This window comes from Malurus melanocephalus, unplaced genomic scaffold, assembly GCF_030028575.1.
Source record: "Malurus melanocephalus ecotype Western Australia unplaced genomic scaffold, MMel_1.1 scaffold_77, whole genome shotgun sequence".
Taxonomy (NCBI): Eukaryota; Metazoa; Chordata; class Aves; order Passeriformes; family Maluridae; genus Malurus; species Malurus melanocephalus.
In genome coordinates, this window is record NW_026623309.1 from 2,199,058 (window position 1) to 2,224,385 (window position 25,328).

Consider the following 25,328-nt stretch of genomic DNA (forward strand, 5'->3'; position numbering starts at 1 on the left):
GGGCTGTGGGTGTGCTCTGAGTGCTGGGGTGTGACAGTGACATCATTTGGGTTCCTACAGCACGGATTTGGGGACTTCTGTGTTACTGAACACCTCACCTTCTCCAAGCTCTGCCTATTACAGAGATGATARAAACACCCCCCAAATGACAATTACAGCCCCAGTGGCTGCAGACACAGGGAGGTCTCCATCAGTCTGGCACCAGTGACAGCAGCAGGATCTTTGCTGAGCATTGATTACAGATCCCTCACCGAGTGGGATGACACTACTGACACCAGGTGTGATGCATCCTCCCATTGCTCACTGTGTCACCTCAGGCTTCTTTTAAAGTTTTTTTTTGCTCTTATTGACTTGATAGGCATTTTTTTTTTTGTGTTGTTGCTTTTAAAGACAGCTGGCTATTGTTCTATTTCTGGCTGGCACACTGTGGATGTTAAGTTAATTAACATTAAGTTAATACCCAGTTYAACTATACCAGTCTGCATTTAAATTGAAGCAAAATAATGCGTAAATAACTTCAGGTTCACCTCTTCAGTCTCTCTCACTGTATGAAATAGCTCAATAATTTATTTCCCTGTAGTAATTATTTTCGTGCTAATATCTTTTTGTGCATACAGTAATATCATTTTACTTGTTTCTTTGTCACTGAGAATTATCCTGGAGATTGCAGGACAGACAAAATAGTTTCATCCTGTCACTGACTGTGACGAATTGAGTGTTGTCTCCACTTTTGCTTTACGAATTCTGTCTCATTACCAGAAAAAAGTTTAATAACAGTATATGCTAAAAAATAGTTGACTACTGAATGCCTGTTTTAAATAAAATGAAATGTTCATCCTTTCTCTGTAAAAGACTTCTGTGTGGAGCTGTTCTGAGCCATTCAAAGCACTAGAGGTGTCATTCCTCACCAGGATGGAACTATGAAGTCAAAACTTGCAGATAATACTGGCAGGGTAACTGAAAAATATGAAATTGTAAAATAATAATTTTTGGAAGTATTAAATAAAAATATTTTACCTTCTTGTAAATACCAGGGAAATGTAATTTTTTCATATAGCATAGCATTCTTTCCTTTGCTTCCATTTTGGGAGAGCTGTGAACTAAGCTCATAGAGGGGCTGTTTATTGAGATTTTTGTAGTTTCRTTCCTATTCCAAGTTTCTGTCAGAAATTCTTCTCAGATGTGCTTAGTCTGTCATGAGGGACTTTGGAATTTGTCTCCTCTTAATTAATTGAGCTTATTTTCTGGTGCTTTTTGTCTGCCATTTTCTGCATAATTATGCTGAGAGCATTTTGACCTCTCCATTTTCCCCTTTTCAAACCAATACAGCTGAAAGAGGCCTTCTTTCAGGAATATCCCTCCATCTGGGTACCCAAATATGCAGCCACCCTGTTTTTCAGTCTCTGAATTCTCACTAACAGTGATTGGCACTTTGGTTTGGGGGCKCTTCCACTTCTCAGTAATTCTTTCACTTGCAAGTAATAAGCAAAACAAAAGAGAAACCAGTCAATGCAACATTCAGCTGGAATATTTTTTACTGCTTGAATTAATTACTCAGTAGTTAGGTAGCTCTGTGATTTAATTTCCATTCCTGAAAAACACCATTAAGACAAGTCTGACTGGTTTAATTCATTTTCTCTGCTTCCACACACAGATCAGCTTGACATCATTTCGATGGCTGAAACAACAATGATGCCTGAGGAAATCGAGCTGGAGATGGCAAAGATCCAGAGACTTCGGGAAGTCTTAGTCAGAAGAGAATCAGAACTCAGGTTTATGTGAGTATCAATCCTTCTGGGAAAACACTATGCAAAATTAATCAAAATAGGAAAGAACGGTGTTTAGAAGACTTTTATCTGCTTGACATTTTAAAAGGGAGGAAGATAAAGAGCATCCCAGTTAGGTAAGCACTTACAAAACGCCGTAGGGAAATGATTTTTGTAGTTGCAAAGGAAATTACCTTTTTTTTTTTTATATTCAGTACCTATTTTTTATTCAGTGTGATTGGCAGAATGCATAACATGGATCTACTACTTAAAAAARGAAACTTTAGCAAAGTCCATGTCTATGGAGCATATTTTCCTACCTGATTTCAGTCCTCTGTGGGGAGGATATTTGTCTGAACAAAATATCAACAGGTAGGGGATTTGAAGCTTCTACAGTCTAACCTAATTCAGGCTTTATTCCTACTTCATTAGTGGCCTCAGACAGTTCATGCCACAAGAGAGCCCACTGTGTTCTCACTAATAACAGCCAACATTTGACATTTGTTAAATGGAAGCCATTAAGTTRTGAACACAAAACCCTTTCTGATATATCAGATTAAACAGCGATTCTCCAAGAGGGATTTTAAAAATTGGCAAAAAGGTCAGGCACAGGAGCCTCACTGAAGGTTCRTGAATATTAATCCAATTTTGATTAGGAAGTCAATAGGGTTAATACTCCTAAATCACTGAATTTAGAARATCAGGACTTATTGATAAGAAGTGTATTATTTTGAAGTGTCCTCTGTCTGTGAGTGACATCAGAAACAAATGCCTTTGCTGACAAGCCAAGAACTTCAGGAGATCTGAAACTSAAACCTTTGGCATTAATGAAGCCTCAGTAGCCTGAAAAAACTTACTTTGTTCTCACRTTGAAGKACAGGGGCCTGGTACTCTGACCCTKCCACTGSAGGTGATTTTAGTGCCCTGACTTGCACTGCCAGAAGCTGAAATCCTCACCCTTCAAACTGCACACAAATCTGTCTTTGAGTGAGACTTCGACCCAGAATCTCTGCTTAGACACCTCTGGAAAAAAGGACTGGGAATGGTGGCACTGACCTTTAATAAACCTGAGTGGTACCAAAGTGTGAACAGGAAAGGTTTTGTCACTCCTGCTCCTGGCAGTCAAATAACTACTTGGTTATTGGTTTGTACATAAATTTAATCTGGGAGAGGCCTCATCAYTGAACCCTGCACTTCTCCTGACATTTTCTACATCAAACAAAGCGCTGAAATAAACTGCCCCAGCGAGCAGAAGCGATTGCTCTGTTTGTTCTGGTATCCAGCCTGTTCTTTTCATTTTCCCAAGCTCACACCCTTACTCTGGGTTCCTGGCAGGTRTTTGAGGAAGGGATTTGACTCAGGRGAGTTGAGAAAGGAACAGAAGCGACGCTCACACTGTGYGAGTGCTCTGCTGTGAGATCTCCTCCTCACATTGCCTGCAGCTGCCCAGGAGCATTCCCAGCCTCTCCCAGCACAGAGAAAGCTCTTCCCAGAGCAGAGCCTTGGCCCGGGGTGCTGGCAGGGCAGGCAGGGACAGAGGCTGCCGGGGTGGCCCCACTTTCTGTCTTTTGTCACTGTCACAGACCCTGTCACTGCTTGAGCTGCAGCACCCAAAGTGTCCCCTGCTCCAGGGATRTTCCTCAGCTTTCCAGCCCAGCTGCTCCCTGCTCTGCAGCAGAATATCCTCACTCTGCTCATTAATCCTTGAAGCAGTTAATTCAGCTTGTTAAATAAAGAAATAGTCAAAAAAGTTGTCTATTTGGCTTGATCTAATTTTTAAAAATGTTTTTACAATTTACCCCTGACAAGAGAGAAGCATGTCGCTAGTGACACCCAGGTAATACAGCAGCACCTGTTCTTTACTGCCTTTCATGCTGGATAATTCACACTGACAGAAGGGCTTGGCTGCATTTGTCTTCAAAGACAAACATCTTTTAATGACAAATGTATTTGAATGACAGATGTATTTGAATGACAGATGTATTTGAATGACCTGTTGCTGAGATTAACAGCACAAGCCATGGTTACCTCCGTGGCCCAAGTTTTGTATCTGTTTAATGAGACAAATGATGTAACTGTAATTCATAGATTATGGAAGACTTTYTGCATAGCCATATATTTGTTTTTCATTTGACTTCAGCAGTAATGAATTGCCAACGTCCCAAGACCAGAAGTCTTTATGTAGGCCATGAATTTTAGTAACTGATCTCTTCTGACAGGGCTAATTCCCCTGGGAATGACCTGCACAGCCAACCCCAGCAAACAGAGCCTCCTCAGACAGGTTTGAGGCAGACTCAGCTCTGAATGCTGCTAACGAGCAGCTCCAACCTACGCTGGGAGCACCGAGGGCCAGCCCAGCTCTAATGAGAGCCACATCTCTTTAGCTCTTGCATCTGCTTTAGCTTTTCCTTTAATTATGGCAAGAGGATAAAACACACAGAGCATTAGAGAAGATGTGTGCTGTGTTTGTGTTCTCTTTTTATGCCCTTCATGCTGTTAGCAACAGAACAGAAATTCTCTTGAGTTAAATTGCGGGGTTTTTTCAGTTCTTCTGAAAGCGTGAACACGATGAAATGGTTCTGTGCCACTTGCACATCCAGCCACAGCTCAAATTTCCAGCTGCATTTTTTAAAGCARTRCTTCATTCTTCTCACTGTCTGTCTRTCTGAYTGATGGTTTYATTCTCAYGTCKCYRGATCCTMAATCAGGACAAAGCCCATGGTGGCTGTGCTTTAGGAAAGCTCTGGAGCTGTGCTCAGTGTCCCCMGCCCTYCTGTGCCCGTGGCTCCCTCCTGTCMCAGGCACACAGGGCCTGGAGCTCTGCTTGCCCAACAAATCTTGCTTTTAACAACACTCACACTCAAGATTAGGAAAACAAAGCASCACAAGCTAGACCTGCTGCTGGTGGAAATCAGAGCAAGGTCTTCCTCTGCCAGCTTTAATACATGGAAGGAACATGCTCTAAGGTTGCTAATTGGATTTACTGTTTTCCTTGAGAAAGATGCAAATGTGGTAGCCATAAATTTGGCAGAGAACTGCTCCAGCTCAGCACATCAGCCAGTAAAAAAACCCCAGCAAACCCAAGTAAAATAAAAACCCATAGCAAGGTCAGGATGTTCAGTGGATCTGGAGCTGGTTTGCATTTTCCACCCCTGTGTGTGTGTGTGGACAAGGAAGAGCTGTTGCTGTCGGTGTGTGAGGCCATCAATAATGGGATGTTCCTCAGCTGGGTTTGTTCAGCACGAGCCTCTCCAAACAACACAAACTCTCCACGAGAAATCCTTGGCAAAACACAGAATCACAGAATGGTTTGAGCTGGAAGGGACCCGCTGACTGGGGGAAAAGGCAGGCATGCACTGATACCCATCAAAATGATTTTAAAATTCAGGAGATAACCTTTGGGAAGGTGCTGCAATTTCTCCAGGTCTCCATCCCAAGCCCACAAAGGGCCACGGAGCAGCACAGGCTGGCTTTTAGTGACAGACCAAGGATTCACTCTCAGACAAGCACAGATATTTCTGTAGTCTGCCTGTCACTGTAGTAAAAAAAAAAACTTTCCCCAAAATACAGAAAAAGCCATCTGTGAGAACAGTGGAACCAGGTTTTACCACGTTTAAAAATGAAACAGCAAAAATGCTTAAGTGAAGACCATAAATATGTTTCAATACACGTGATTTTTCACTCTTTTGCACTGCTTTGCAGTCCTTTATACACTCTTTTCCCTCTGCCTTGCACGTGGAAGTTCCTTACTGTGCACTAAGCATAATGTAAGACCTCATTTCAGGAATTAAAAAACAAAGCACTTAAAGCCAAAGTGTTGTYACACAAAGATACATTTAAACAATGTGACTTTCTGAACAGTGAAGTGAAAACACGTAGTACAGAAACTCCAACTGACATCTTTGATTCTCAAATTTATAAAAAATTTTATTGCAAAACACAACTTTTAAATTCTGCTGTGTGAAACTCAATAAAATTGGATGAGTGCCAGCTTATTTTAGCCTGTCCCCTGAAATTTTTTGATTTGAAAAGTGAGGAAAGCAGCTGAACTCTTTTATCTATTTAACAGAATATTTGCAATATACCACAATGAAATAGTTCATCCTCTAGTATATCCTTTAAAAGAACCCAGCTTTCTGGTAATTTTTGTTTTTATTGATACAAAGTCACAATGAAAGCAGCAAGAGCTGAAGCAATCGACTAACAACAAGTGATGATGKTTCCCGAGCCATTTTGCAAACTGCAAGTCAGATATTAACCTTTGTAAATGCGCCCTTTGCTTTGCTCCTTGCTGTTGTTTCCTCCTTTAAAAAAGAAGAGGAGGGCAGCTGAGAGCAGCTGCACTCTCCATATCCACAAACATCCTATTTCCAGCTGAATACCTGTATGCTATGAAGAATTACCTAAGACAATTTTCAGATTATGAAATCAAGCCTTCCTCAATTAGGTAATGCCACAGTTCATGTTGCACAATCATATTTTAGCTCAGGCAACGTCAGTGACAGCAGAGCAGATGCGCTGTGCTTTGGTCTGTAATTACATTATCAAATCCTATTTTTGTCTCAAGACCCTGCCTTGGTTAGTGCCCAGGATGCACCTCCTCAGGATATGTGCAGGTTATGTAGAAATTGTGGCTGTTTCTAGCATCTCTCCTTCAATGCTGCTGATACTATGAAATTTCATAARATTATGCCAGGAGCTGTTGTGACCGTCTCCAGCCGGCCCAGGAAATGAAAATATAGCTTGAAGCCATCATTTGCTGTCTCCAGCTCGTCTTGGTTTGTTTTTAGAATGGATCTGAAGGAGACAATATGTACAGAAAAGCAGCAGTTTATAGCCAGCCAGCATTCCCCCTCCTGCGCTTCCCAGGCTTCTCCCAGCTCCTTTCTTAAAACATTCTCTATAAAAAGAGTTTTGGGTCAAACTGTGAATGTTCAATCTGTCTGTGCTSTTAAGGAAAGCAAACACACCTCTTCAGAACACGTACATTCTCTCTTCCTTTCTAATTCTCCTGTCCCCCTTCCCTTTTTTTTCCTTCCCTGGTGAGATCACAGACCCAGAAGCCGAGGGAGCTGCTTGGGCAGCATCCTCTTTGTCACACATTTAATGTGCTGCTGCTGTGGATCTGTGTGGCTCCAGAGGCAGTTTGGCATGGCTGGRGGCATGGAAATCCACTGACTGTAAACAGGGATGATGTGTGTGGTATCACAGTTTAGCTGACAGGGAGAGGCTGCAACCCCTCAGACCTYKGTGTGATACAGACCAGATCAAAACTGAGCTTCAAAATCATCTGTGCTGCMAAATTCATGCATTTTRAAATGCAGTRAGGATTTAATTTCAAACATTTTYAAATKYTGGGACCCRGGAAATATTATTGGTGCARGTGAGATGTTCTCACCCACAGTTTSCTGTGCCTGGAAAGGCATGGAGCTCTTCCAGCACAGCGTCCTCTGGCATCCTGAAAGCCAGACCTTGGGAAACCTGCCAGTGCCTGCTACTGCTGCCTTTCCAGATGGACAGCAAAGCTTGGAGCCAGCTAAACTGGGTGACCTTGAACTAAAATGTGGAAATGCTTCCACCTGTGACTGTGTTAGGATGGCTATTTCTGCCATGCAGGTGATACTGAATGGCAGATTTTTAATGTGTAGGGAATAGAAGTTATTGCACATAAAACCCTATTTGGTTGCTTTAGGCAATTTCTGGAAACATTTTACTCACTAAGCTTTTTTYCTATCTGTAAAAATGTTATAAATATAATGGTGTATTTGCTGAATGTCTGTGTGGTTATTACATCACTAAACTAACACTGTGAGAGGCCAAATTCACCTCCACASTGACTCAGAATTAAAATTGGTCATGGTACACTCTCACTGCACAGCAGTAGATGAGTCCCTCTTCTCCAGAGTGCTCGTAATACCTACATCATGCAATTTCTCCACAGATCTATTCAGGATTTTAGATAATTTTACTTTATTATGCTTGCTCATTTGAAATCCCAGGCCTTTTAAGTAGAAAAGTTTGCTGCAACTTGACTTTGCAATCCACAGCTTCATTTGCTGTCCAGAGCACATAATTTATCCCCAGTTTGGGGTTTGTTTTTTTTTTATTGCTTCAAATCAAGCTTCCTTTTTCTTTATTTGCCTTTTTAACCTCTGTCCTTCTCCCAGTTTGCAAAACCCCCTAAATCTGTTGTCCTGCAGTGATATTGATGTGTYCACTGCTGGCAGGAGTTGAGGTGGGATGGTCAGTGATGGTCATTCTGGGGGTGTTGGGTATGAAGGTAGAATCTCAAAATTAGGGCAGATTCCTGGAGAAAAATGTGCAATCCACATTCCTTTTAAGAACATCAGGACATCCACAGAGGTGAAATAGGAGTCTCACCTTTGTGATTTGTAGCACAGCACATTTATTTTAAATACAGAAAGGTCTCTGCTGCCTGCCTTTATGCAACACCACAGCACACAKGAGCTGCTGGAGTGAGAGGTCAATTCCCTGGGTGATGACAACCCTAAATAAACCAACGTAAAAATCCCATGTTTTAATTTAAAATGGGTGCAGTAAATCCAGCAGACACAAAGTGGGAATGTGAAACAAGCAGTGCCATTACTGGCTGAACTCACCAAGAGCTGCAAAGTACAAAAATGTGTCCATGAAGTGTTCCATCCTCAAGTGAGAAAAGGCAGCAGAGRTTGCTGTCTTTGTATGAACAAAGCTCATTTTCATTTTTATTTCTTTTTTGAACCAAATACTTTAACACTGTTACAAGTGTCTCACTAACGTGACATTGCTGGGATTTCTCAGTGATTTCATGCCACGTGTGGCAACAGAACCACACACTGAGCATCCCCTGGGGAAGGGTGAGAGGGAGGGAGAGTGGAAGGAGATAAAACAGTCAGGGGTGTCAGCAGCAGTGGGAACTCACTGCTTATACATTGCTAAGCAGGTGTTCTGACTTTTGCWTTCTTGGGTTCTTCTGATTCTTTTGCTGCTCCTTTTTTCCCTTTCTCCTGTAGATTATCTGTTTTCTGTCATCTGAGGTTAAGCACAGAATTCCCTTAGGACTGTTTATTATGTGTTCAGCATCTGGTATTCTCTCTGAGTTTGGCATCTCACTGTTAAAGCAGTGTAAATAAAAACACCAGCAAAAGCAGATTTTTGCTCATGAATAGAGCTGTTGTTGTTGTTGTTGTCAATGTTTTCTGATAAGATCCATCTTTTCATAGAAAGRAGCAATAAATCTTTTCTCCTTCACAGTTCTGCAATCTTAACAATATAGGATCACTTACTGTGATTTCCTTCATTTTTTTTCCCCTTCCTGATTGTATCTTGCTCCAGGAGCACAGGATGCACTGGGGAGGCTGAGGAGAAGGAGGCAGTGTGTGATGATACACATTATTCAATAAATTCACATGTCAGGCTGCTGGCTGCATCAGATAAGGCACCACAGGGAAAACACCGAGCTGAGAGAGGGACAGCACGTTTGTCCCACTGACACAGCCAGGGCAGGGTCGAGTTGTGGCCGTGTCTGTGTGTCCCCATTGGGCTCTGCCACCCCAAGGACATTGCAGTRGGGTCTCACCTGCCAAAAAGCAGAAATAACCAGGAATTTCAAGCTGTGAAATGCACARTGGGGTTTTGTAAGGAAAGTTGTCAGATAGTCAGAGGTTGAGGTGTCTGAGATGAGGAACAGCATTTCTAGGGGCTGCCAAGGATTTGGGAGCCTCAAGGGTGGCAGTGTGTCCTGGAGAGATGGGGACTCCTGTAAGGTCCAGCTCTGCCACGTCTCCCAGCTCCTCACATGGAAGCATCAAGAGTGTGAGTTCAGGACAGAATTGCAAAGCTCTGGACTGTGCACTTTGAGCTAAAAGCACAGAGATCAGCTCTCAAAGAGGAAGGAAAATGCCTTTGCTCAGTTTGATCTCTCTGCAGACACATCTCCTTTGCCCTGTTTGACATCAAACCATCAACCCCGGAGGAAAACACAGCATTACATTTTCAGATGTGTGGCTGAAAAAATGGTGCATTAAAATGCTTAGGAAGGAGCAGCATTTTTTGAGTGGTGTATAATGACAAACATATGATTCAGAAAGTATTTAATTAATTGTAAGCTTAGCTGAGATGTTTATATCTTAGAAAAAATGTAAAAGGAGGAATTTTCATTATTGTCCCTGTTGGACAGCTAGAAAAATAACTCTTTAATAGAGAGTTTTCTTTAAACAGCATTTTCTACATTGAATGTGTGTTGTGATTGTCACAAAACACTGTTCATAGAAGGGTGAGCAGCTTTAATCTTTTGACATTGCCAATTTTAAACCAGTAATTTATTGCTGTATTTCCAGATGTAACCTTTAATGCCAAACTGGTTTTCACTTCCCATTTCTTGGCTCCCTCTGCTTGGTTTGCACGAGTGGAYCCCCCTGGCTCCCCTTTTTCACAGCTGATCTTCCTCTAGACCAGGGTGTTCTATCCTGAAGTGTCCTCTGGCCCTGGGTGTTTCCCTGCTCCTTCTCACTTCTCTTCTGCCATAAATAGGAGAGTGAYCAGTGGATTGAAAAGCCCTGAAATGGACTGTCAGTGTTCCATTTTATGCCAGAAACCTTTCTATYCTTTTCAGCGTTGATAACAAATAGTCGCTCTCCTGGTTTTAAAAATAAGGAAAGGTCAAACATGAAGGCAAATGAAGAAGGAAATGTATCATCGATTCTGCTGGAGACAATGCACAGCCAGACCTAGAGTTTCCTCCTTCTGCTGCCCAACATCCAAAAATAAAACTACCAGACTGGTTTAAATGAGTTGGCCCCATACTTTTGCATAGAATCTTCTGCATGCCCCTGCAAAGGGCTTAGATACTTGGGAATTTAAATCTGACTTCTCTATGGTATGTTTTTAATGACAGATTAACTCAGTTTTTGCCAAGTGGAGAAATATTCCTCTCCACAGTGGGGCAATTTCAGGAAAACTCCTCTTGTTACTGTTGATTCATGGTAAAAGTTTATAACTGGCAGAGGAGATGGCCAAGCTCAAGAGAATTTAGCAATGTCAGTGAAAATGAAAAGTAGACAGCTCCTCCAGACACTGCTCTGAATTTCTGTGAAAAATGCCTTAAATATGAGCCTCCAGGGAYTGAGAACTTCAAACACCATCTCCARTCCTCTGAAACAACAGCTGAATTACGACATTTCTGTGCAAGCTGTGGCTCTGTRGCTTCYATGCACTSTTCCTCCAGCAGAGAGCACTTCTARCRAGAAAAGTTGGACACACTCACATTAATTGTGCAAGTTAATCACAGGAGCTGTGATTTGTGGGCTGCCCTTGCTCAGCAATCTGTTCCCTYAATTGCCAGCTCTGTGTCCACCAGGTGCTGAGCTCAATAACAGYGTGATAAACACACCCCATCACGGCTCAAACAACGTGTTCTGGGCTCGGGAAGGGCTGCCTGGGATCTCACAGGGTTATAATTAGAAGATCTGAGTAATTAAGTTGAGCTGACAGGGACAAAAGGGAGTCAAGTATAGAAGAGGAGCATCAGGTGGAGGTTTGGTCTCTACTCTCACATGACAAACAAGACAAGAGGAAATGGACTCAGGTTGGACAGGGAAGGATTAGATTGGGTATRAGGAAAATGATTTGACTGCAAGGGTGATCAGGATGGGATCAGGCTGCCCAGGGCAGAGGTGGAGAAGGCAGTGTTGGTGGCAGTGGGGACGCTGAGCATGGCAGCACTGAGGTAACTGTTAACTCTGTAATCTGAGAGGCATTTCCAACCTTAACCATCCTGTGATTCCATGAATTTACTGTGCTCTTGTACTCTGAGAGCACTTGCAGAGTCYCCACAGCTTTGGCAAAGCCCTGAACAGCCTCAGTGGCCCAAGGCAGCCTCCCTGGAGCCCCAGGGAGCTGCAGCCTGACAGCCCAGCACCGTCTCTGTCTGGGGCAATTCCCTTCTCTCTCCACTGCCATCCCCTGGATTTCTCCATCTCTGCTGGCTGCTCTTGGCTGCTGCTCAGCATCATCACTGGGACACCACCAAGATGATCTTACCCTGCCCTGAGCCTGCAGTTTCATCCTTCTGTCACCTCGTGGCTTAGCAGGACGCGAGGATTCCCAGGCCAGCTCTGGACATTCAAACTCTTCAGAAACTCCAACTATTACAAGAATTTCACTCCTGGGGCAGGAATGTATTAAAGCAGGACTAAAAATAATCTAAGTGCCTGCAAACCCTCTTGGAAGAGAGGGAAAGAAACCAGCAAATCTGGTCTACATTCCTTTTTTAACTTGGAGCTCTTTAATCCAATAACAGAAAACAAAGGAATCTCAGACTCCTCTTAGAGCCATGCTAGAGGGAGCACAGATCTATTTCTGKCTTTGAAAGTCATTCAGCAAAGGCACAAAATCTCTCCAGCCACACTGCTCTGCTCGTCCCAAAATCAATGAAAATGATATTTGATGCTTATGTAGGTTTCACTAATAGTTCTTACACTCAAATATGAAGTATTTGTCAGTGTTGTTGTCCACCTCTATTTTTTTTTTCCTTTTTTTTTGGCTGACCGTTAAGGGGGGTTGTTTAGTGACTTTCCTGTGAGATCTTATTATAATTTTTGCTCTTTTCCTATCCATATCTCTAGATGGTACCTAGGTCTTAGGCTGGGGAATTTGGCTATGTTTTTGTTGACTGAAAAGAAGACAGAAAATTATTTCTACCAAAACAATTCCWTTGTGCGTGGCACAGAACATTTCTTTTTAAAGTCCTGCCTCCCATTACCCTGGGCAGCGTTTGAGATGTGCCAGGGCTGTGCTGTGCTGTGTTTGGTGCTGCTCCCCTGCCCAGATGGTGCCAGCAGAGGTGACTCACTGTGCTGTCCCTCACTGTGCTTTGGTGACAATGACAGCGCTTGGGGCACTGTTCCCCTCCTGCCTGGACCACAGAACCTTGAAATGGGGCTGAGTCACCGTGCCAGATCCCTGCGCTCTCCCGACCCACTTATTTTCCTGTCACTTTTGTGGCGTGTTTAGAAAATCTTCCGCTCGTGCTGTTTATTCATGATGAGATTTGGGTTTTTGGCTGTTTTTTGGCTCATAGGTTGTGAGGGTATAGCTTGAAACACAGAGAGAAAAGAATAATGTGTGCTTGTGTGATATCTGTGAGCAAACAGAGGCTGTTCTGCAATAAACCATCAGGAAKGAGAAAAGCAGAATTACAGAATGGGTGTCAGGAACCCATGAAAGCCCCCTGGGAATTSAGCCCTTGGTCACTGCAATCACTCCAGAACGGATCTGGGCTCCCAGCAGAAGAAATGTTTTACCACACTCATAACTCATGTGTTCAGGATCCCTGGGCAGACATTTAAAGCTCAGCTCTGGAGGAGAAGTTGCCACATTGCAGCTGCTGACTGCTCCACTGGTGTTTGTTCTACAGCGTGGACAGAGATTTCACAGGGACTGGAAAGGACATGCCCTCCCTTCCAGGGAGCACAGGGACTGCCACAAGGATTCTGGATGAGTGGACAAGAGGCTGTGGCACTTCCCCTCCTCTTGCATTGAGGGATTTCAGTTCTAGGAGAGAATGGGCTGCAAAATGAAGTTCAGAGTTTTTTCTCCAGCTTCTCTGCTGGTTAGGGGATCCAAATGAGTTTTTTCTTCTCTACTCTGCAGATTGCTGCTCTCTTTAAGATTTCCTAAAACTCATTTAACTTCTGGAAAAGGTCTGATAGTAATCCAAATATGCTCTCAGTCCAACTCTGCTGACCATTCAGTTCCCAAACAAGAAATACTCTGGCAGTTGTTTTTGGGTTTTTCTCTGAGCAGCATTAATTTCTTCTGGGACTCCTGTAGCTGCTCACATCCAAAATCCAGAGCACAGTGGGGAAAAGAGAGGAAGGTTCCTAGTGCCAGTACAGATTGAAGGGCCTTCCAAGAGCTTTTCCTTCCCTGTAGTTTTTCTTCCCTTTTCTTCAAGGGCAACAAGGCAACTCTTGCCCAGGACAGCACCTGCAGCCCTGTGTTCATTTGCTAGCAGATGTGGGATTTGCTTTATAGTTACAGCAACCACAGATCCTGCTTTCAGAGTCAGATGGATGAAGCCTTGGCATGGCCCCATATATCCCTTGGCCTTCCCTTTAGACATTTAACCTTTTTATTTTTTTTTAAATTACTTTTTTCCTAATCAGCACAGTGGAGTGGATGGAACACAAAGGCTGTTTGGCACAGATGGAAGGAAAGATGTTCCCTGTGCTTGAGGGGATTGGTGCAGATGGTGGGTTCAGTTTGTGTCCATCAGCACTGCTGCCACTCTGCAGGGCTCATCTGATGAGTGATCTTTGGAATTCGTGTGCTCACAGAGCTGTTAACAACCTAAAGTGCTTTGGCCATGTATTTCCTGYTCTCCTGTGAGTAACAAGTTTAGATTTCAGGAAAAAGAGATACTGAAAATATCCATGGAGTAGCAGCTACATGCTCTGCAGTGAAATTARAAACCAGCCAAAATAATGGGGAGGAAGTGCAACAGAATTTGCAGCATGAGGGCAGTACCTTTGCCACAAAAGAGGCACAGGGGCTGTAGGGACTGCTGAACATGAATGATCTTGCTCACTTGGACTATACCCAATGATATTTTAAATTCCTGAAAATCCTCAGAGAAGAGCAGTGCCATGAGCTTTTTGGAGTTCCTTAGCGAGGGCAGGGAGCCAAACTGATACAGTAAAGTATTTTAATTAGTGTATTTCAGAGCTTCTCAGAATGGAGCCAAATCTACTCAATCAGGAAAAAAAAGATCCCCTCTCTATCACAGAGATCTCTTTTGTAGAAACTCRCTGTTCTCTTCACTAGCTGAGTGTGGCCCAATATAATCTGAATACAGCAGTTCATTTCTTGCCAAGAAAGTGTCATCTTTGTTAACCATGGTCATCTTACTCCAGTGTATTAACACGACACCCAAACTGCACAAACATTGAATAGAAAAGGAGCTGTGAGACTTGCTCATATCCCAGCACATTTTGAATATCGACTCTCCCGGGAGGACAGCATTTATGATGAATTGATAAAAGTAATTTCAGTACCATTTAGCATGATGGATCTCAAGAGTAAAGCAGGCTTTGCTTGTGATGAGCATGAATAAAATGGGGAGCCTAAGTATGAGTGTTAATCAGGAAAAACATCTCTGCTTCCAAGTGTCCTAAACACACACAGTAATGAACCACACACTCGTCCTGAGGCAAACGTGCTGATCTTCCCAACAAAACTAAGTTTTACCAGGCAGATGGGCAGTGAGAGAGCAGATCCCAGCAGAGCTGATGGGCACACAAACAAGGAAAAGAGGTCAGCAAGGAGGATCATGAAGAAAGGTGTTTCATGGTGGTATTTTGGGATGAGAGGGGTAAAAAGCACAGTGAGAGTCGCAAAACAGGCAAGACAGAGTTAAGCAAAGCAGCAATAATAAAAGRATCAACATGTTTCACTAACAAGAGTGAAGCAGCTGAAGGACAGCTCCCTGCAGAGACCAGCGCTCCTTGCAGAGGCAGCAGCGAAAATAAAAGCTCTTGGGTTGTGATTAAAGTCTGATTTGTGCCAGAAACACCAACTTGTTCCACTCCTCACTTAATTCAGTAATTTGGCTGCCTTATCCTTTGGGGGCTCAGTCTCAGGTACACACACACTCCAATCCCTCAGCCTTCCTCTCCTGAAACATTCCTGAAACACTCCTGAAACATTCCTGAAACATCCTCTCCTGTGGCACCCGCTGCTCTGGTGGCCCTTCAGCCACCCTCGGGTGCTCAGGCAGCACCAATCCAATCCAAACCATGACAAAAGGAGCTCAGAGATCCCTGGGCAAGGAGAGTTGGTGAGATCCAAGCTGAGAATGCCCCGTTAATCACAGAGGTTGGGCTCTGTGGTCTGCAGGACGTGCTTTCCAAATGGAAGCCCCAGATGCAGCCCTTGGAGCCAACACTGAGCCCTGGCTGCTGCTGGGGCTGACACTGAAAAATAAATGAAACCTGTGCCAGGAAGCCAATGCTGAAGGCTGCTCCTTTCCAGGGGAATAATTCAGTGTGGCAGCCCTCAGGAGAAACAGCACTTTCAATGAGAACTGGAGGTGCAGTTTCTGCTAATGCTACTTTTTTTTTAAGCTGTGTTCTGTGTGTTAGCATTAATGGACTTCTGCACATATCCAGGATTTGAAGGGTTCAGCATCAACCATGGAGAACATTCACACAAGACCTCAAAAATAGATAAATGCCAAATTATGACAATTTCCAGCAGGGCTGGACTATCAGTGWGGTCACAAGGAAAGCTGAAATATAAACCTGATCCCTGGCTGTGCCCAGCAATGCAGCACCTTCACCACCTGCTGCCCCTCCCAGGCTCTCTGTTGCTGTCAMCCTTCTCTTCCCCAGTGAAAATTCGTGGATTCAGATGAGATTTGGCCAATCCCATCAGCCCAGGGTGGAGTTTGCGTGTCTGACCAAGCTTTTTCTGTTTCTGCAGGATGGATGACATCCAGCTGTGCAAAGACATTATGAACCTTAAGCAGGAGCTGCAGAGTTTGGTAGCAATCCCAGGTAATGGCTGTCTCCATCCATCCCAGGACAATTCTTGTGTTCCTGACACCATCCCACCAGTGCATCACCCCCTGTGCYCCAGCAATCACAATCTCCTCCTCCCAATGCTAAGTTTCATAGCTCTTTCCTCTAGTCCTTGTTTTTAATTCCAACTTTCCTGCCCATCTTTAATCTCCAGGTCTCTAAATAGTTTTTCGTGCTGTGTTTCACTGCTCCCATGGCAGCAACCCTGTGAATATCACTCAAACAAGGAGCACATTCCTGATTTCTGGCACTCCCTTGGCAATCTCGAGGGAAGCAAGTGGCACAGAGATTGTCAGGAAGAAGAGATGAGTGCTGAGGTACCAGAGATAAAAGAGGGGAAGGAGAGGGATTTATAACCATCACCATGAATGTGATTGATGTTTTTCTTTTTCCTGCTACACCAATCTGTTGTTACACCTGTAGTTAAATGTGCCTTCTAGAATCAGGAAGAACAGGTTTCTGCAAGAAAGCAAGGGCCAAAATCTGCCTTGTGTTTTGCATAAATCTCTGTAAATTCTCTGTTTGAAGGAGGGACAGAGCTGTGGGCAGCCCTGCAGTCCTTGGCTCAAACTCCAGCTGCCATCAGCRAGGAATTTCGCTTCACTGCAGCTTTGCCATGTTGGGTGATCCACAACAGCCCTACCCTGTTCAAGAAAAAAACAGAGACCGATACTGCAAAACACTCAGCAACAGCAGCAGGCCCTTTACACCACGTTACYGCACAGCCTCCAGCACCCTGCAGAAATAATTTGCTCCTGCCYATCTATTAAAGCCAAGTTTTGACTAATATCCTTTGGTTATTCTTGTTTTCCCTCCTCACATTTTATTGTGCAACTCTGAAAGACAACTTCACCCTCAAAAAGGAGAGAGAAGGTCACTCTTGACTTAGGAAAGAGATCTCAAGAGCTCTGAAGCCACCCACTCAATGTAGAGGTCTYGAAATCTTCATAGCAGTGAARGACCAYTCTTCCAAAAGATAAACTACTGAAAATATATCCCAAGAAATGYACCTTATATTACATTACAAATTATTTCCTCTGCTACTGGCAGACCATAATTTATAATTCTTCAAGGAGTATGACTTTGAAATTCTGTCAGTCTSAACCTCATTGTCTTAAAAACATATTCAAAGTGCTTTTTTGTCACTTACTCAGAAATGAATTCAATGCAGAAATTCCCAGCAGTAAACGTCCTGAAGCCAAAGATCCAAATTAACCTGTTCTCAACAATTGTTTTCAAGTGTCTGATTSATTGAGCAGTTTGAAGTGTTTGGTATCTGAAATCAGCAGTGACACAGCTCAGAGCATCAGACTGCAGGCAGCTCCCTCCTCTTGCCCAGCTCTCAYTGCACCGAGTTGTGTCGTTCTCCAAACACAGCTCCACTGCTCAAAACCAAAATTCTTCAWTTAACACAAAATGTCCTCATAGCTAATCAAAATTTTCAGCTTCTCAGAGAAACACATGAGYGTGGATTTGCCTCTGGCTCTCTCATCCCTGCTGCACTTGCTGGGTTCGAAGGGTTCTGTCTTGAATGTATTTGCTTTGTAGCCTGAAACGCCAGCTCTGTAATCCCCAACATTTATGGTTTGTGGCAAACTCAYCTTTCATGTCACAAAAACTGTTGTTTATAGACAACCTAACCATTCCAGCCAATTAACAAGCACATATATTAATTACTCCRATTTTTGGAGCACAGGGAAAACAACCTTTCATTTCTTTTTCCACATAGCAATTGATGCTATTTGTGAGGATTTGCAGCTTACCTGCCTTGTCAGAGTAGAAAAAAAAAAGTTGTTTTCAGCAGCCAAAGCTGTCTCAAAACACAGAGAAACAGCTTCTTTTGGGGTGATCTCCTTTCCCCCAAGGTCAAGTGGAGTTTGTACATTGGATTTGAACAAARCATCTCGAACTATTCTCTTGACAGAGCTCTTAAAAAAATTCCAAGCAATGTTTTGCAGGGTAATTGAGTATTAAAAGYAGGCTTAGCAAACTCCACAGAGCCTTCAGACCATTAAGCTGATCAGAGTCAACAGCAGCAAGAGGAGGGAGCAGAGAGGCAGTGACCTGGCTCGCTGGGGTTTTGGTGACTCAGGGCTGAAAAACCATTGAGTTCAATCATCAGTTGATTCTTAGACATTTGCAGTGTCCTACACCACCCCCTCACRCTCCCTAGAGTCCAAACTCATACACTCTTTTCTCTGTTTTTGACCAGAAAAAGAAAAAACAAAGATGGAGAAACAAAGAGAGGATGAACTGATTCAGAAGATTCATCGGCTGGTACAAAAAAGAGATTTTCTTGTAGATGATGCAGAGGTGGAGAGATTACGGTGAGAACTGAGAGCAACTGAACTTTCCTGTGACATTCCACAAGGCTAATAATGCAATAGATTAAGTGACAAAGTTTGAATCAACATTAATGGGAGAGAACTGGTCCAAAGTTAAAAGCCTCCTTCCTGTTCCATAGGAGAGACATTAAAATTATATTACTGTAATTCTGTGGCTCTTTATCCCCATAATGATTTGTTCATCTCATGAATACAGTGAGCTTTGATCTCTTATTTTTCTACCCAAATGTCTGGGCATTTAATAATGAAAAGAAGAGGATTTCTGTTGCTACCAGGGAATCCTCTTGGCATAAGGAGTAGACATGGAATGGAATTGTACAAGGGGCATATTTGTAGATAGCTAAAGCCCTCCTTTTTAAATTATTCATGTGGTCAGGGTGGTTACTACTATTCCCACCTTGTCATAGCAAAAAAACCACAACAACAACAGAAAAAACCCCAGACCAAATAAAAAACACACAAGAATACAGCCCTAACTTAACTCGTTAGAAAGTTCCAAGAAAGTTATCTTCCTCCAAAGTTCACTTCCAGCACCCAAATCCAATCTTTTGTTTGAGATCAACACTCCACAAAGAGTCAGTTTTGCCCTTACTTCCCCCTCTCTTTCAGCAGCAGACTCAATCCATTTATCCAAAATGACAATATCTCCTCCCACACACTGAAATTCTGAGCAAGCACRGAGAGGATAAAGCAAAGCTTTTGCCAGAGTCCTGCAGCTGATCAAAGAGAGCTGGCCAAAGGCAGCAGCTGACAAGCAGCCTGAGCTGGAATTGAACCCAGAGCTCTCACTGAGCCCCATGTGCAAATCGCAAAAGCCTCAGCAGCAGTTTTCAGTTTTAGGCAAATATTTTCATTTTTAATATGCAGCAAAATCAAATGTTTCTAAAAATAGCAAAGAAATTAATTGTTTATTAGTGAATTTAATTGTTTATTAGTTGAGTTGATCCTAGCTGCTCTAGCTTTTACTGTCCCGTTTACAGAGTAAACTATCATTGCTCTAACATTTATTTTCCTTCTTTCCACCAGGGAAAAAGAAGAAGACAGAGAGATGGCCGAGTTCCTTCGCACCAAGTTAAAACCCATAGACAAATCAACACAGTCTCCTACCAGTGAGTTCCTAATCATTAAGAAAAAAAAACCAAAAGAATTAAGAAAAACTCCAAAGACAACTGATTAAAAGAGCATTTTCAAAGGCCAGCCTCTGGCAAAAGCTAGGTGAAGCTAGCTAGATCACTCAGAAACAGCACAGTGTGTCAGCAACTKCTGCCCACTGAGACTTCAGATACCAGATTACCCCGTAAAACTTAAACTAAGTCACCTGGGGCCCCCTGAAAATTGCATTATATATTTTAAATATGCAAAGTATATTTGTACACACAGTGCCACAACTTACTTTTGTAAGCAGTTAGATTTTTGTTAATCATTTTCCTACCTGGTTCTGCAAAAATAACTGAAAAAAACCTCTTCAGATCCACACCTGGTTATCTGAAACAAAGTTCACTGTTTTACTGCAGTCATGATGAAATCTAGAGAAAAGACTGCAAACTTCCAGAGCTGACCCAAATTTCTCACATATTACCAACAGAAATAGGTTCAATCACCCCAATCCAAATCACTTGTAGASAGAATGGCAAACATGCTGGTCTCTGAGAGACTAAGTGGATTGCATGAGCCCTTGGAAGCTTTTAGCTGCAACTTTCAAACAGAACAGTCACAGCAGGAGCTCTRGAAGTTCACAGATTGATTTTGCCTTGTCTCAAGATCAGCTCTTAGGCAAAGTCAAGTGAGAGCAGTGCCCTTCTTAGAAAGGGACTTTGTTCCACCCACCAGCTGAAGAGGTTTCTATCAAACATTCTGCCATCTTGCACAGATCAAGACCTTGCTCAAGAGCTCCCAGAAGGGCTGGAATGACTGTGAAGTTCAAGCACAAGGTTAAAAAGAGACATTTTAAGATGCATCACTAATTATTTATACCCCCTTAGTCACAGGGARCATGACTCATCTCCTGTGTTAGTTTACTTTGGCATTGCTTTTTCAYGCAGTTTTAGAGACAAAAAGATTCTTCTCACCGTGAAAAATGGAAACCTACCTTTGTTTTGTTCTGTAATTAACACATCCAAGTTGTAATAAGAGAATAAATTCTAGCAATAGTTAGTTAAACACAATGAGAGGACTTCATAAAAGGAGCCATTATCTGACCCTATTTCTGTGAAAAGGACACCCGGCTTGAATGAGATGCAAGTTTACCCTCCCTTGGATATGGATGGATTCTTTAGCCCCTCTTAACACTTTCCCCTGAAGAGATAAATGACTTCCTGAGCAGTTTCAAACTATGTATCAACTTGGTCACCACACAAGTGTGTTGTTAAAACCAGAGCTGAAAAATTCAGGGTGGGTGGAGAGAGAGCAGGGAAGGTTTTTACCCTTTAAACCAGAAGCAGGAGGAAATTGTTTGAGTGGCTTTTGGTTCTAATGGTGTCCTGTTTTGAATTGCAGGCAGCCCAGCAGAAAAGAAGGCAGAACCTCCTCCAAGCAAGCCCACCATCGCCAAGGCAGGGCTGGCAATTATTAAAGATTGTTGTGGGGCCACGCAGTGCAGCATCATGTAGAGCTCTGGGCTTTCCACCCTGCTTGTGTTCTCAGTGTTTTCATGGAGGGGGACTGGATGGTGAGGGGAACCAACAGCATCCTGCTGAGGGAGTGGAGAGCACCTGGCACGAGTGTAATCTACAGACTGGACAAGGGCAGGGTCTTCACTGTTGCATGGATCACTCTACACGCATGCCTAAAAACAAAAGAAATCTATATAGTGGCTGTCCAGGGACCAGAAGAGATGGCAGCAGARTCAACAAAAAACACCCCGTGATACAGGTGAATCCAAAGGGGCTACATTTTATCCAGTGTGGTGTAAAACAGTAATTTTAATAGGCTATCACTATATCATGTTGTATACCTTTCCCCCCAAGACAAATTGCACTCAAAAATTGCCAAACTATCCTATTTTGGCTACTTTTCATACCAAAAGCCACAAGTAGCAATGCTGTAYATAGCACAACTGATAGAGGAAGCAACTGCAGGATAACTGATGTTGCGTATAAAATACCAAACTTGTGTGATGTTCAACTACTTTGCTGTGGAGTTTCAGTTCWAATTCTTCCTAAAGAATGAGATCAGCGACAGGGATGCTGCAAGTAGCTACAGATTTTTATATCCCATGTGATTTCCAAATTACTCAAGGCAAATTAATATTGCTTGCACCAGGGGAAATAAATCTCTGGCAGAGTTTTAGCAAAGCACAGCTACAGTAATGTGCAAATAGATGATGCAGTCCAAGGTTGTGTCACTTCTGTTTTAGATCTCCACCTCCTATGAAGTCAGAGAAATATTCACCCAGGGTTTTGCCCATTTTTACAAGCTACATGCAGTAGATTACACATCACTGGGAGATTGCTGGGAAAAGAATAGAAGACAAACAARATGTAATTAATATTTAAACAATGCTTAAAAGAAGTATTAATTGTATATTTTGTGACCATAAGAAATACAAACTATCATGCATAGGAAGACACWAGTCACCCAAGACAAACTGGCCACAAGACAAATACACAAATACACAAGTAGATATTTGTGGCTGGAAGATCAAATTTGATACAAAATGGGTTTTAAATTAAGGGAAATACAGAAATACTTGTCTGTGTTTCACCATTAAGTGTGTTTCTGGTCTCTATGCAGATTAAGCGTTGTGGAATCGAATATCTTTATATTAGCTGTCAGTAGCTGGTTTGTCTGTGTGATGGTATTCCATATAAATGTACTGTGATAGGTGTAAATAGTAAAATAAACRTACATGGATCTAGTGTGACAATCTCAGGCTTAGAAATAACAAAAGATAGCAAAAAGTTCCTAAAGTAAAGAGGAACTTCAATTTTGTGAAGCCAGCTAAGTGAAGTGTGTGCTTATATACYAAGGAACCACAGGATAGGAAAGGAGAAAAAATGAACAGCAGTTACCCCCAAAAGATAAACAGTTATTTTTTTAGAGAGAAAAATTATCTTACTGAGGTTGAAGGCAATAGATACCATCTAAAGTAACTCAGACTATTCTTACACAAATAAAACCCAATCCCTAACACAGACTGATTTGATGAAAAACACTTGCATTTCCAGAGTAATTTCAGTAYTGCCGACTCACTTGAGACAAAGAACCAACATCACTAAGAACCTTCCTTTTTAAGGATCAAAGAGTAAAAACCACAAAAGGTTTCCACTAAGACATGAAGCACTTTAATTACTTTGACCAAAGATGCAGGAAAGAGAACAAAGGGTGACTGTCATATGCAGTTTTTGCATCCTTGTTGAGACCTACAACATTTTAAGCTCTGTAGCTGTGACACTCTACTGTGYCTGGTGTGGGCTGGACTCTGCCTGGCACCAGTGCACATTAAGAGTTTTGGGGAAAACTGCTTTTAGGGGAAAGAACACGCACTGGAGGGAAAGAAACAACCCTTGGCTTCTGTGAAATTCCACAGCCTTTTGCTGGTTCCCAGTGAAGGCATCAGGACTTGTCAGTAACTTAAAAGGCAGATGTTCAGTGTCACTAATAAAGGCAGATGGAAGGCAGGGAAAAAGCTGTAGTGAARCACCAAACTTCAAGCTTAGCAGGACCACAGCCAAGTGCTGTGAATGCCTCTAAGAGTCCACCTGGTTTTAGGCCCAAGGTGACTTCTGCACATTGCTGGTTAAGCCAGGCTGAGCTGATGATTGGGGTGATCCCTACAGGCTGCAAAGAATCAAGTCACTTGGGAATAAAGTGAAATGAGTACAAGTAGTTTGCATGGAAAAAATTTCATTAGCAAGAAACAGAGTTAGACATTCCTGGGAAGAAACACTCCTGACCAGGCTACAGAGCCACCTCCTTTAATTAAAACCAAGAAGAAACACAGCAASTAGGGATGTGCAATATTCATACAGCTAAGCACTGGGAGCCAGTGCCCCAAAAGGACTTGAATTCCAGCAGTGTTAATGAGAGTGAACTTCATTTTCAGAAGTTTGAGCTTGGCTCAGCTGGAAGGTTTTCTGTATGCCAGATTTTGTTTTTAATTAGCAAATGCTTAATTTCTGTGTTTATTTGGGTGKGTTTGAACAGCCTGCCAGCAGTGCACCAGTGGTTCCTTCAGAAGTGGGTCAGTGATGCTGCTTAGCAATAAAGTCCTGGATTTTTCAGACTGTAAGGTCAAATTCTCAACTGTGTTCAACACTGGTTTGCAGTGTTGCYTATCTAGAACACAGCAGAGCCCTTATGGCTGATATCAAAGCTAACAGCTGTAATTAAACAAATTAAACTTGGGAAGGAGTTAAATGTAAAAATCTTAATGCTTATTTTTAAAACCCAAACTAAATCACTGAATATCCCAAGAACAACCGGGGGCTTTGTAACACACGATACAATCCCCATCTATCAAATCAGCAGAGCATCAGACAAGTGTCTTTAGGTGACTATATGGAGTAACTGGCATCATTTCAGAGTTGATTTTCAGATATCAGTCACTGTCTGCAAAGAGGGACATTGATTGACTGAAGCACCCAATATYTCTTCTGGAAATCCTGGCTGTTTATCACTTCAGAAAGAAGGCAAAGCATTGGGAAAGGAAGAATGTGTGGAAGAGTGTGAAGGGTGGGTTTGACACACATCCTGTAAACATGACTATGTTCAGGAAAGGATCTTGGTCTACTGAGAAAAACAAAAGTGCTGAAGTGCTATTTGTACAAATCACCAATTCCACCAGCAAATGGTTCTCTTGTACCTTCCCCTAGGCCTACTGAATCTCTTCCAAGTTCAACATATTTCCAAATAAACTAAGCTGCTGTGTTATACTAAGCATTTGTTTCTTCCTGTTACTGWAGGAAAAGGGGTTGTGGAGTGGAGTGGGATGAGCTCACTGTGCTGCTACACTTTTCAAAAACAATCAGGYTACTRTTCGGCAAGAAAAGAAAAATACGTAGGTAAGTTAGAGATAAGTTAGAGATGCTACTGAAATGAAGGATTTTCTCATAGAAAAAGAAACAAAACCCACCAAAAAAGTTGATCTCATTATGCTCCTAGATGACTTTGGAGCCTCACTACAGCCCAGAGCACTGCCCAGATCTGTAGTTCCCAGCCCTACAGTGAGAATAAGGGTCCCAACATACCTGAGTATCAAAAGAATTGCCAAGCCAGAAGGGCAGTYGTGTTATTTAAACAAACAAAATCCCACTCCAACCCAGCATAAATGCTACCAYTGTAATCAAAGTGCATCTTGTTCCACTTAATCCCATCCATCCCATAAACAGCCAGGAAATCAGGCTGCTTTCAAACAGGATCATACAAAAAAAACCTACTTCAAGTCCAAAACTTATTCCTCCTTCCATGTGGATACAACATTTGACACAGGATCCTGAGAACATCTCAGAGCCGAGCCTGGATCCTGGCAGCCTTGGCAACAATTTGGTCTCAGAGCTGAGATGAATAAGGTGGTGTCTCACAGCTCACCCCTCACATTTAAGCTTGGTTTCTGTGCAGCATTAGTTTCTTAATGAGAGGCAGTTTTCTGCACCAACACTTCATGGGAGGCTGAACTAGGTAAGACACCAGGAGAATTT

The 25,328-nt window shown here is 42.6% G+C and overlaps 1 protein-coding gene across 2 annotated transcripts in view; it reads left to right on the top strand.

Moving 5' to 3' along the window:
• Positions 1-24,577, top strand: part of BMERB1 (bMERB domain containing 1) — a 55,902-nt gene extending 31,325 nt beyond the window's left edge. For both annotated transcript variants that reach the window (XM_057367322.1, XM_057367320.1), the window contains exons 2-6: positions 1,655-1,778; positions 16,248-16,321; positions 18,558-18,672; positions 19,717-19,799; positions 21,187-24,577. In XM_057367322.1, the coding sequence (XP_057223305.1) occupies positions 1,655-1,778; positions 16,248-16,321; positions 18,558-18,672; positions 19,717-19,799; positions 21,187-21,299 (509 nt within the window). In that variant the 3' untranslated portion in view covers positions 21,300-24,577. The remainder of the gene's footprint in view (positions 1-1,654; positions 1,779-16,247; positions 16,322-18,557; positions 18,673-19,716; positions 19,800-21,186) is intronic.
• The last annotated feature ends 751 nt before the right edge of the window (positions 24,578-25,328 follow it).